A 13,282-nucleotide genomic window follows, 5' to 3' on the forward strand; every position below is an offset into this window, starting at 1 on the left:
TTATTTTCTAGTCTAGGCAGACTACATGCACCTCAACACTTAACTTTTTGCATTTTCTTGGAAAACAGTTGGCAACCAACTTACTAGCACTGACTGGACTGGAGTGTGGCAAGAAGACAGAGAAAGTCTAGACTCTTCCCGTTAAACCGTCTCTAAACCCACTGGAATAATGACCATGTCATTTTAGTACAATAATTGTTTCTATTCAGAGATCCAACGGTTCCCACATGGTAGGGAAGAACATTCAGGTTTTACAAAACTTGATTTTTTATTGTTTTGGAATTGGTTGACCTGAACAACCAGGGAAAAAAGAAATTAAATGTCTTTACAGATAAATCATATAAAGAACAATAAATAGATAGTTTGTGTTAATGAAAATAATATGTCCTAGTTGTTAGAATGTTGACATTGATTGACCCTGTAGTTGACAGTGACATAGAAAGATTGATTACTGTATCTGATCTGTTTGGAAAAGCAGTCATTTCAACTTTTGAACTTTATTGCTGATTAGGTTCATTAATACAGGGGTTGTTTTGGTTGGATCATATTCTAACCCATCCTCTTTTTTCTCTACATAAAATCAACAAACATTTACAAGGTTGTACAGCACTGAATTATGGGAAATAGATGGGAGTGCCCATCAGGATGTGCTGTTGCCAGTCAACTAGAGGAAGAGATCAAGGCTAAAGAAAAAATGTTTTCTAAAATGAGGCAAAGGTAGAAAGGGGCGGCAATGTACATGTGAGATAAAAAAGGGGTTTCATTATTTCACTCAAGCATACAGGCGAGGAGTTTAGCAATACATCTTACAGTATGGAGTGTGGATTTTGATCCTAATCTTTTATTGGTACTTTTGTGTACACTTGTAAGCCACTTGTTGTTTGGTGGCGGGTGGAGTGGGTCATATGCTTGCCTTTTCTGCTTCAAAACATATTTAAAAATTCAAATTCCAGGTATTAAACAATAGCATTTAAAGTGACCACGGTATATAAAATAAAAAAGCACCAATCATTAGACACAAAGTCTATCTCTAGTCCTCCCAGTCCAGGGGCTACGGCTACTACCGATGACATTATCAATGACGTCACTGGATATGATTCTGATGTCACTACGTTTCTCCCATGATGCGTTCAAGACAACTGGGAACCCGAAAAAAAATCATGACGTCAGTGATCTTCAGGTTGGAAAGTTGAAGCTCTAGAAAGAGGCCTGAGAATTCCGAGTTGGAATTCCGAGTTGGATGACCGTTCAAAACTATTTTTTCCAGTCGGAGCTCGTTTTTTTTTCTGAGCACCCAGTTGTTTTGAACGCGGCATCATTCTCTTTCCCTCTGTGGTTGGGGGTGAGGCAGTTGGACGTGACTGACATTGACATCAGCCAATCCCGAACCAGAGACTGTAAATTCAGAGGGGTGTTATTGGCTGTGAGTGGCTGTCCTCAGGGTGATTTAAAGTAGATGGGCATAGTGTATGTTGCAAACAGTCTCCAAACAGTTCAACTGAAGGTCGTCAGTTTCGAGGTCAGAGGGGCAATGTCAGTCACGATAGTATTGCCCCCACTCCTCGCTCTCGTTGGTATCCAATAAAGAAGAGTTCTCTCTCTCCTCTATCCCTGCTTCTCTCTCTTCTGTCTCTCTCTTTCTCCCTGGTGTTGTGGGGCTCTTGATGGAGAGGTCTCAGGTTAGACACCTGGGCCCTTGACCCTGGCGGAGTCCTGTAGTCTGGGGGAGGTGTAGGCAGAGGCAGCTAGGCAGGCTGCAGCCTCACAGAACCCTGGAAGACCAGTGGGGCCCGCCTTACCAGGACGACCAGCCTCTCCTGCCGAGCCCTGGGGGCCTCGCTCACCAGGCTTACCATTTCGAGCCACTCCGTCAATACCAGGGGGACCTGAGGAGGAAGGGTTTTAAAGTTTTACTTTGACACCATGACTTCCTGAGGTAAGTTGATACACTTTTTATTGTAATATTTTTTGTAATTATTTTGTACAATAAACTAAAACATACATAGACAAAAACAATAGACAATTTAACATTTACATACATACATTTCCACAAACATAATGATATCACATTTGCTCAGACCCACATGTTCCCACCGTATCAACACCCATTGCTGTTTCTAATGCTTGTTAGACTCTGCCCCATATTACCTCAAATGTGTTGTAGCCAGATGTCTTTTCAATATTTAAATAATAAAGCATGCCATGTCATGAAATATGCAGATAGTTGTATTAAAAGTAAATGTACATTGTAAAACTTCAGACTGCCAGCGCAGCTTTTTAACTCTGCCCAGAACTTTTGGACTTTATAGCACTCCCAGAAGGCATGAATTATTGACTCATTGTTAGTTTTACACTAAAGACATGACTCTGCAGTTGTAGTGTAGAATTTGTTAATTTTAGTTTTTTGTATAATAAATTCTATACATTTAGATTTGTTTATACTGGATTAAGAGTACAGTTTTGTTAACTGTAATTTTGTTCATTATGTTCCAACACTGCCTCCATCTTGTGCCAATATCTATTATTTTTAAGCCTTGGTTCCAATAGTTTATATTTTTTTCTAACAGATTGTCACTGTGATAGACTCTCTGCAAGGTGGTGTATATCTTACCTATCATATGAGCATCTGTTTCTGACTCAAACAGGATTACCTCAACATTTCTCTGATGTTCAAAAGTGTTCAGGTCGATATTTTGTCATATAAAACTTTTAAGTTGCATTTTTTTAAATCTAACATTCATTTAAATAGGCAAGTCAGTTAAGAACAAATTCTTATTTTACAATGACGGCCTACCCCGGCCAAGCCCTCCTCTAACCCGGACAACTGTGCGCCACCCTATGGGACTACTGATCACCGCCGGTTGTGCTACAGCCCAGGATTGAACCAAGGTCTGTAGTGATGCCTCTAGCACTGACATGCAGTGGCTCAAGAAGAACCACATTAAGGTCCTGGAGTGGCCTAGCCAGTCTCCAGACCTTAATCCCATAGACAATCTGTGGAGGGAGCTGAAGGTTCGAGTTGCCAAACGTCAGTCTCGAAACCTTAATGACTTGGAGAAGATCTGCAAAGAGGAGTGGGACAAAATCCCTCCTGAGATGTGTGCAAACCTGGTGGCCAACTACAAGAAACGTCTGACCTCTGTGATTGCCAACAAGGGTTTTGCCACCAAGTACTAAGTCATGTTTTGCAGAGGGGTCAAATACTTATTTCCCTCATTAAAATGCAAATCAATTTATAACATTTATGACATGCGTTTTTCTGGATTTTTTTGTTGTTATTCTGTCTCTCACTGTTCAAATAAACCTACCATTAAAATTACAGACTGATCATTTCTTTGTCAGTGGGCAAACGTGAAAAATCAGCAGGGGATCAAATACTTTTTCCCTCACTGTATATGTCACAAGTGAAAGCCTTGGGTGGCGAGTTGATACAATTCCATGTCTGGAAGGTTAAAACGTTCCTATTTATTCTACGAGTTTTATTTTCCCATATGAAGTCTGTTATGTTATGTCCGAGAATACTTTTTTAAAGAATGTCTTTAATGGGGTAATTGATATTACCGAAATTTAATATAAAAACTATTCTACCCATAAGATTAATGGGAGAATGTTCATATTAATTAGATGGTTATTAATTTTGTTGAGTAATGGGATAAAGTTATCTTTATATATTTGTTGTTTTTTGTCACTTATTAAGCATCATAAGTATTTTATATTTTTTTGGTCCACTTAAAGGATTGCTGTAGATCATGAGTTATTCTATTTATTTTTCCTATTGCCATTATTTCAGTTTTTTCCACTTTCATTTTATATCCTCGGACTTTAGAGTATCCCAAAAATGTTTTTAACAAAGGCAGCATTGAGTTTCAATATTAGTCAGGTACAGTATATCAGGAGATCATCGTCAAATCAGTTTAATTTATATTCATGTTTATCAATACCTGTTACGTTTGTGTGCTGTCTAATTCTTTCTGACAGTAGTTCAATTGCCAGTGAAAACAGGAGGGGGAGATAGGACACCTGTCCTGTGCCCCTTTTTAAAGCAATTTCATCAGGTAATGTATTATTTGTGCATATTTTAGCTTAATTCTTCAGGCTGCAAGCCCGACATCGGGATCAATATGACAACAGCCTGTCCAAGTGCAGAGCGCGAAATTCAAAATCTATTTTTGTAAAATATTTAACTTTCACACATTAACAAGTCCAATACAGCATTTGAAAGATAAACATCTTGTCAATCCAGCCAACATGTCCGATTTTTTAAATGTTTTACAGAGAAAACACCACATATATTTATGTTAGGTCACCACCAAATAAAAAAAGACAGAAAGACATTTTTCACAGCACAAGTAGGCTGCATTTAGCATGCACAAGCCAACCTAACTAACCTAGAACCAACCTAAATAACCTAGAAAAAACTACCTCAGATGACAGTCCTATAACATGTTACACAATAAATCTATGTTTTGTTCAAAAAAAATGCATATTTTAGCTATAAATCAGTTTTACATTACTGCTACCATCATAGCTACAGTAAGAAATCGCACGGGAGTAGCCAGAGAAAATACAGACACCAACGTCAACTACCTTATTACACTTCAGAAAACATTTCAGAGAAATATATGGTGGATAGCTAATGAAAGAGAAAGATCTTGTGAATACAGACAATATTTCAGATTCTTTAAATGTTTTACAGCGAAAACACCACATATATTCATGTTAGCTCACCACCAAATACAAAAAGAGAGACAGATATTTTTCACAGCACCGGTAGCATGCAGCTAGCATGCAGCTAGCATGCAAAGCCAACCTAACTAACCTAGAACTAACCTAAATAACCTAGAAAAAACTCCCTCAGATGACAGTCCTATAACATGTTACACAATAAATCTATGTTTTGTTCAAAAAAAATGCATATTTTAGCTATAAATCAGTTTTACATTACTGCTACCATCATAGCTACAGTAAGAAATCGCACGGCAGTAGCCAGAGAAAACAGACACCAACGTCTACTTCTAATTTCACATCAGAAAAGATTTCAGAAAAATATATGGTGGATAGCTAATGAAAGAGAAAGATCTTGTGAATACAGACAATATTTCCGATTTCTGAAGTGTTTTACAGCGAAAACACAATATATCGTTATATTAGCTTACTACAATAGCTAACACACAGCAGCATTGATTCTAGTCAAACGCTAGCGATAGCACAGTTCGACAGATATATGAAAAAGCATCCCAAATTGGGTCCTTATCTTTGTTGATTTTCCATCAGAATGTTCTCCAAAGGGTCCTTTGTTCAGAACCGTGTTCATTTGGACCTAGAACGAACGATGTCCCTGTTGAATTAGCATGACACACTGGCCATGCCATGCTAACCTCTCCGTCTTGACAAAATTCTTGCGTCGCATCACGTCTAAAGTCCAGAATAAATTTCAATAATATAATTAAAGTATATTGAAAAAACATACTTTAGGATGATTTTGTGACATGTATCAAAGAAAATCGAAGCTGGAGGTCATATTCACCTATAACGAGTGTTTTCCAGGAGCGCGGTCCAGTTCCTACTTCGCGCCCAGAAAAAATTATAAAGTGCGCACTTATCACTCAAAGAGGTTCCTTTCAGTCCCTGACAGAGATAATCAAGTCCTTTTTTCTCTCACTTCCGCATGACAACCAGGGGAAGATGTGTGACGTGTTTGTACAGTCCCAAGTGCCAAGGCCTTTTATAGAGAGTATCTTGAAGAGAGACATAGCTTCTTGGAAAATTCACTTTTTCCAGAAAATGGGCTGTAAAAAGAGTTATGTTTCACTTAGAGAAATAATTAAACCTGTTTTAGAAACTAGAAGGTGTTTTATATCCAAAGGTAATAAATAATATGCATATTGTACGAGCAAGAATTGAGTACGAGGCCGTTTGAAATGGGCACCTTTTTTCTGGCTACTCAATAATTTCCCTTGCAGCCATAACAGGTTAATGACTTTTATATAATATTTGTATTAAATGTATTATTTTAGCTGGAAAGTTGAATGCTTCCAAAGGTCTAAATAGAAAGGCCCTTAGACGGTCAACAGCCTTTTCATCATCAACAGCCATTATTGACAAATCAACATCTTTTTTGTGTGTTTTGTATTATTCTGAAACATGTTCTTGTGTTTGTTTGTGTCTATTTCTAATAAAAACCTGTTTGATTAATATATATCAAGTCTGGTAAGATTTTTGCCATTTTGATGCTTTTGAGTTTTGTTATTATTTTATTGTCTCACTTTATAAAATGTATGGGTCTGTAATCTGCAGGGGACTCTTCAGATTTTCCTGGTTTAATATGACTGAAATAAAAGTTTGATAGATGGAACTCGGAAGCATTAGCATTGAGTGACGTTTGGTGTCATTGGAATAAATTGGGGCACCACTTTGTCCCAGAATATAAAATACAATTCTATGTGAAAGCTGTTCTTCCCTGGTGCATTTCTCCGCCCGAATGGTTTAACAGTGTCTAATATTTATTTTTGTGTGATTTCAATTTATGCTTTATGCAAAATAGTATGCTTTATTTGAGTTTAACCTGTAGTTGTTGGCTCGGCTTTTCTCTGTGCTGTATGTCTACATTTGTTATGGTAAAGTTTTTTTTTAACGTATTTAATACATTTCGGGACTTAAAGATGCGCTCTGTTCATTGACCATAATTATTCTCTCACTATAAGTGCATTTTCTGTTAGTGTAATTAAGCATGATACAGGAGAATGATCCGATATCACTGTATCATGGATTTTAGAACCCAGTATATTGTTGTGAGCATTTTTGGAATAAAAAACTTGAAGAGCTTTTCAAACGTTGAGGAAGAAAAGAGTAGTCTTTTGTAGTTGGGGATAATAATCTCCAGGTGCCTGTAAAATATTTGTAGTAATGAAAATATTCAGCCTCTTTGGAGGTTCCTTGAATTTCCATTTGTTTTTTATTGCTATGCCTGTCTAATTGGCTGAATGCTTGATTCAGGTCAACTGCTAAAATAATAGTTCCTGTCTGGGTTTGATACAGTGCATTCAGAAAGTATTCAGACCTCTTGACTTTTTTCACATTTTGTTACGTTACAGCCTTATTCTAAAATGGATTAAATCATTTCCCCCTCGTTAATCTACACACAATACCCCATAATGACAAAGAAAAAACAGTTTTTCAGGAAATTTTGCAAAAAAACATGAAACAAAAACTGAAATATAACATTTACATAAGTATTCTAACCCTTTACTCAGTACTTTGTTGAAGCACCTTTGGCAGCGATTACAGCCTTGAAGCTTCTTGGGTATGATGCTACAAGCTTGGCACACCTGTATTTGGGGAGTTTCTCCCATTGTTCTCTGCAGATCCTCTCAAGGTCTGTCAGGTTGGATGGAGAGCGTCGCCGCACAGTTATTTTCAGGTCTCTCCAGAGATGTTCAATTGGGTTCAAGTCCAGGCTCTGGCTGGGCCACTCAAGGACAGTCAGAGACTTGTCCCGAAGCCACTCCTGCGTTGTCTTGGCTGTGTGTTTACGGTTGTTGTCCTATTAGAAGGTGAACCTTCACCCCAGTCTGAGCCCCTGAACGCGCTGGAGCAGTTTTTCATCAAGGATCTCTCTGTACTTTGCTCCATTCATGTCTCCAAGTCCCTCCCACTGAAAAACATCCCCCCAGCATGATGCTGCCACCACCATGCTTCACTGTAGGGATGGTGCCAGGTTTCCTCCAGACGTGACACTTGGCATTCAGGCCAAAGAGCTCAATATTGGTTTCATCAGACCAGAGAATCTTGTTTCTCATGGTCTTAGAGTCCTTTAGGTGCCTTTTTGCAAACTCCAAGTGGGCTGTCATGTGCCTTTTACTGAGGACTGGCTTCCGTCTGGCCACTCTACCATAAAGGCCTGATTGGTGGAGTGCTGCAGGGATGGTTGTCCTTCTAGAAGGTTCTCCCATCTCCACAGTGGAACTCTAGAGCTCTGTCAGAGTTACAATCGGGTTCTTGGTCACCTCCCTAACCAAGGCCCTTCTCCCCCGATTGCCCAGTTTGGCCGGGCGGCCAGCTCTAGGAAGAGTCTTGGTGGTTCCAAACTTCTTCCATTTAAGAATGATGGAGGCAACTGTGTTCTTGGGGACCTTCAATGTGGCAGACATTTTTTGGCGTTGTCATTATAGGACATTGTGTGTAGATCGATGAAGAAAAAAGTAATTTAATCAATTTTAGAATAAGGCTGTAATGAAACAAAATGTGGAAAAAGTCAACGGGTCTGAATACTTTCCGAGTGCACTGTAGCTTCAATTCTATTAAAAACATTAGGTTTGCCACTGGGGGATATACAATGAAAGTAATGTCTATTCTTCCCCATGTAAGGAACAATTCAAAATTAGAAAACGTACCTCTTGGTCCGTGTGCCGGGATTAAAGTGTGTATTCTTGTTTATCAGGATGCCTAGACTTCTGATGTTACTACAGTAGGTGGCAGCATAGACCTTTCCAACCCAGCTTCTCTTTAAATATTACATTTCTCCTTTTTTGAAGTGTAGAGCTTGCAGGAAAACCACATCGCCTGACAATCTTTTTAAATGTTCAAGAACCTTGTGCTTTTTTTTACACATTCCATGTAATCATTTTGATTTTGTTAGCCTTATAGAATCAGAGTTAACCTCGTCTGTTCTGTCCGTCATTGAAGAACCAGATAAAACCTTTTAGCAGACACGTCATATGAGGGCGTTTGGCATCCGATGGATATGGAAAAGTCATAGTATGAATACATAGTTATTGTTATTGTATAGATCTGGCGGACTTACTAAACACAAATTATTTGTTTTAAAATTATGACTGAGTGTTGGAATGTGCCCCTGGCTATCCGTAAATGAATAAAACACAAAACTGGTGCCATCTGGTTTGCTTAATATAAGGAATTAAAAATTATTTATAATTTTACTTTTACAATTGATACTTAAGTATATTTTAGCAATTACATTTACTTGTGATACTTAAGTATATTTAAAACCAAATACTTTTAGACTTTTACTCAAGTAGTATTTTACTGGGTGACTCACTTTTACTTGAGTCATTTTCTGTTAAGGTATCTTTACTTTTACTCAAGTATGACAATTGGGTATTTTTTCCACACCCACACATCCATAGAACAGTGATTGACATACAGTACATGCTATATTTCCCCCTTTGTACTGTCTTTCAGTTTCCATGTAGCCAATTGGCATTGGCTACTTCTATCGTTACTTCACAGAGAAGAACAGTTACTTGGGGAAAGTAGAGTATAGATTGCATTGGGGAGAGAGGGAAAGAATATTGTCTCAATTTACGATAAGCTGGTCTTAGGCATCACTGTGATGATATATTTGTCATGCTTTGTCCTCAGTGCATTGGGGTCTCCTCCTCCAACTGGAAAGGTTTCTTGCAGCTTGTTTAGGGCTTCGTTGGCACTGATTCATTCCATCCTTTGCATTTTCTTCCATACCTGTTCCTGTATTCAATATGCTCATGTTGTTCCATCTCATTCTGTTTTCTTGCTGGTCCAATTCAACTTCTAGTTTTCAAATGGCAAATGTTGTTGTCTTGTTCGTTCATGCGCACACCTTGTATATGCATGTCTGACACAATAGCCTCTATTTTCTTTCGAGCGAATCTACTTTTTAAAAAACAGATTGTAGCAGTTTGTTTGTTTTGGTGAGCATTGAGAGTATTTTAGCTTTGTTTTCCTGGAAATCCTTTCGGTGTTAATTACTCTTGTTTGCGTCTCCAAGTTTCTCCTGATCTTTTCCTCTGGGGGAAGCCATGGCTTGTTGGATTTGTGCAGCCGAGCCGCTTTACCAACTGATTGGTTCGCTGTCGTACATAACTGACTGCTCACTCTCTTACAGTTGCTGGGGATATATTGATTAAGCAATTTTAAGAGGCTTAATTTAAGCTTTGTTCTCTGGATTCTACATACTGTATAACCACAGTCTCTACATACTGTATAACCACAGTCTCTACATACTGTATAACCACAGTTTCTACATACTGTATAACCACAGTCTCTACATACTGTATAACCACAGTTTCTACATACTGTATAACCACAGTCTCTACATACTGTATAACCACAGTTTCTACATACTGTATAACCACAGTTTCTACATACTGTATAACCACAGTCTCTACATACTGTATAACCACAGTTTCTACATACTGTATAACCACAGTTTCTACATACTGTATAACCACAGTTTCTACATACTGTATAACCACAGTCTCTACATACTGTATAACCACAGTCTCTACATACTGTATAACCACAGTCTCTACATACTGTATAACCACAGTCTCTACATACTGTATAACCACAGTTTCTACATACTGTATAACCACAGTTTCTACATACTGTATAACCACAGTTTCTACATACTGTATAACCACAGTTTCTACATACTGTATAACCACAGTCTCTACATACTGTATAACCACAGCTTCTGCATACTGTATAACCATTCTCTACATACTGTATAAACACAGCTTCTCATACTGTATAACCACAGTTTCTACATACTGTATAATCACAGTCTCTACATACTGTATAACCACAGTCTCTACATACTGTATAACCACAGTCTCTACATACTGTATAACCACAGTTTTGTCGGTACGAAATAGAGCTACTCACACCCCATGCGTCTTATCGGTACGCTCATGCACCTCCACCTGCACACCTTTACAGCAACTGAATAGGTGTGTACAGGACGGTCACGGCTGAGTGTGTGTGTGTGTGTGTGTGTGTGTGTGTGTGTGTGTGTGTGTGTGTGTGTGTGTGTGTGTGTGTGTGTGTGTGTGTGTGTGTGTGTGTGTGTGTGTGTGTGTGTGTGTGTGTGTGTGTGGTGCTCCTGGGGTCTCACCTGGTATCCCTGGGGGCCCTGGCTGGCCAGCATGTGGTTTACCAGGATATCCTCTGTCTCCCTTCGCTCCTCTCTTTCCTGACAGAGAGAAAGATGGAGCCATGGAGGGATGGAGAGGGGCCAGTGGTATTAATATGTTATATTACTCTTTGAGTGATCAGTGTCTCTTTTTATCTGGAAAGTCACCAATTTCAGTTTCTACCTTTCAGTCCGGTGTTGCCGATCTGTCCGGAGGCTCCAAACATGCCAGGGATGCCGCGGGCGCCGGTGAGGCCATGTGGGCCCTGAGCACCGGGAGCTCCTGGGGGTCCAGGAGGACCAGGGGGACCCATGACACCGGCTCCACCCAGTACGGCACGCTTAGCGCTCACCGCTACAGCCGCCAGACGCTCTGGATGAGGAGGATAGAGGATGTATATTAGCTATAGTACGTATACAGTCAATGTTTTACCTGGATACAGTAGACTCAGTAGATTTATAATGTTGTGACCTCTTACCTTGCAGCATCTTCAGAACCACCTCAATGATGTGCTGGTCTGATGCATCCCGTCCCTGTAGAGGAGCAAGGAGAGGGAGAGAGAGGGAAAGATGGATGGTAGGATAGTAGATGTAAGATGGAGGAAAGGAATGTAGAGGAGAGGAAAGAAAAAACCAACCAGTCATCAAGCAATCAGTTAGTCAGTCACTAGCATTCTCTATTGAGGGTAATTATACCACTATCTCACTAATCTGTGCTGTTATGTCAAAGCTGTTTAGGACTCACTGCTGCCCCCACAATGCCTGGCATGCCTGGTACTCCTCTCTCCCCATTGAGGCCGCGAGGCCCAGGCAGTCCTCCTGGTCCCTGGTCTCCTGGTTTGCCTGAGTCTCCTGTGGGGCCATTGAACCCTGTCTCTCCCCTCACTCCTTGCTGTGGAGGAAAGAGTGGCAGATGAGACCCAAAGTGACACCACTGTTTGATAGATTAGCATTAACTAGCTTCAACTACCTTAGAGTAGGTTCAACTAAATTCTACTAGTTTCAAATAGCTTAGACTAGCTTCAACTATCTTCTACTAGCATTTACTAGCTTCAAATAGCATCAACTAGCTTCGACTAGCCTCAACTAGCTTTAACTAGCTTCAACTAGCATTTACTAGATTTGACTATCTTCAACAGGCTTCCACTAGCTTTGAATAGATTCAGCTAGTTTCAAGTTGCTTATATTAGCTTTGACTAGCTTCAACCAGCTTCGATTCGTTTTGACTATCTTCGACTAGCTTTGACTAGCTTCAACTAGCTTCGACTAGCTTCCATCTACTATGAATGAAGTGCGATTGGGAGTAACCCCAGTGATGTTCTTACCTGTCCTTTGGGTCCAGGCTCACCACCAAAACCCTGCCGGAGGAGGACAGACAGACAGAAAGGTCAGTCTGAAATCCTAACTGTGTAATACAGTTAGGAAGGTAGAAGTTTCCCCTTAGACTCAACCCTTCCTCTTCCAGAATGTGGCATCCCCCTTTATGATGCCTTTTCTCCCCCGTGCCATCCTGATAAAGCCACTCACCTTCTCTCCTTTCTCCCCAGCCAAGCCTTCTACACCAGGATCACCCTGAAAGACGAGAGTGAGAAAAAATATATATATTGATCATCGGCTATTACAAAGATTTTTATTATTACAAATTGCTATTACAAAGCCTATTGCAATTGCATCATACAGGGGTCATTTTGGATACTTCATTATTCGGCTATGGCATTGGTTTAAATCACAGGCTTACTGCTACTCACAAAGTCTCCCTTCGCCCCAACTTTTCCTTGGAATCCCTGTGTAAAGAAAAATGAGTCACACAGTAAATACAGTCAAATACATAATACATTATAATAAAGAGCAAGGCCAATATATTGATCCAGCTAAGGACTGCAGGAGACACAGTAAGAAAGATGTAGTTCCATCTAAAGACATGGGAGATGACGACTAGTACTATCATTTATATTGCTACGGCTCTGTGTGGGACAACGGCAGCATCTTTATGAGGCTGGAGGATTTGTGAGTCAGCACTGCCACCAACAGGCCATTTGGGTAACTGCATGATCACATGTGTATGATATCGACAGGAATGCATCCTCCTTGTGGCTTCGACGTTCAACATTAAAACGAACACACACATGCACTCGCACGGACACACACAAACAATATGTCTCGATACAGACACATCCGTAAACTCACAGATGCAAGAGCACACACATATATTTTACTCACAGGTACACACAAAGATTAAGGGTATTTTTCACACAGACACACACAAGCGCACACACACACCTTGTCTCCCTTGGTTCCTGAGATGCCTTGAGCCCCTGGGACGCCCATAGGCCCTCTCATACCCTTGTTGCCCTGAAGACACACAACAAC

The 13,282-nt window shown here is 39.9% G+C and overlaps 1 protein-coding gene across 1 annotated transcript in view; it reads right to left on the reverse strand.

The window, feature by feature from the left end:
• Window positions 1-463: 463 nt before the first annotated feature.
• The window catches only part of LOC139559196 (collagen alpha-2(IX) chain-like), a 50,604-nt gene continuing 37,785 nt past the window's right edge, over window positions 464-13,282 (reverse strand). Inside the window, exons 24-32 of the mRNA XM_071374974.1 lie at window positions 13,193-13,264; window positions 12,661-12,696; window positions 12,440-12,484; window positions 12,238-12,270; window positions 11,658-11,804; window positions 11,392-11,446; window positions 11,097-11,285; window positions 10,895-10,972; window positions 464-1,886 (exon numbers count right to left, since the gene is read on the reverse strand). Of these exons, the coding sequence (XP_071231075.1) occupies window positions 1,681-1,886; window positions 10,895-10,972; window positions 11,097-11,285; window positions 11,392-11,446; window positions 11,658-11,804; window positions 12,238-12,270; window positions 12,440-12,484; window positions 12,661-12,696; window positions 13,193-13,264 (861 nt within the window). The 3' untranslated portion in view covers window positions 464-1,680. The remainder of the gene's footprint in view (window positions 1,887-10,894; window positions 10,973-11,096; window positions 11,286-11,391; window positions 11,447-11,657; window positions 11,805-12,237; window positions 12,271-12,439; window positions 12,485-12,660; window positions 12,697-13,192; window positions 13,265-13,282) is intronic.

The sequence above is a fragment of the Salvelinus alpinus genome, chromosome 29 (assembly GCF_045679555.1).
Source record: "Salvelinus alpinus chromosome 29, SLU_Salpinus.1, whole genome shotgun sequence".
Lineage (NCBI taxonomy): Eukaryota > Metazoa > Chordata > Actinopteri > Salmoniformes > Salmonidae > Salvelinus > Salvelinus alpinus.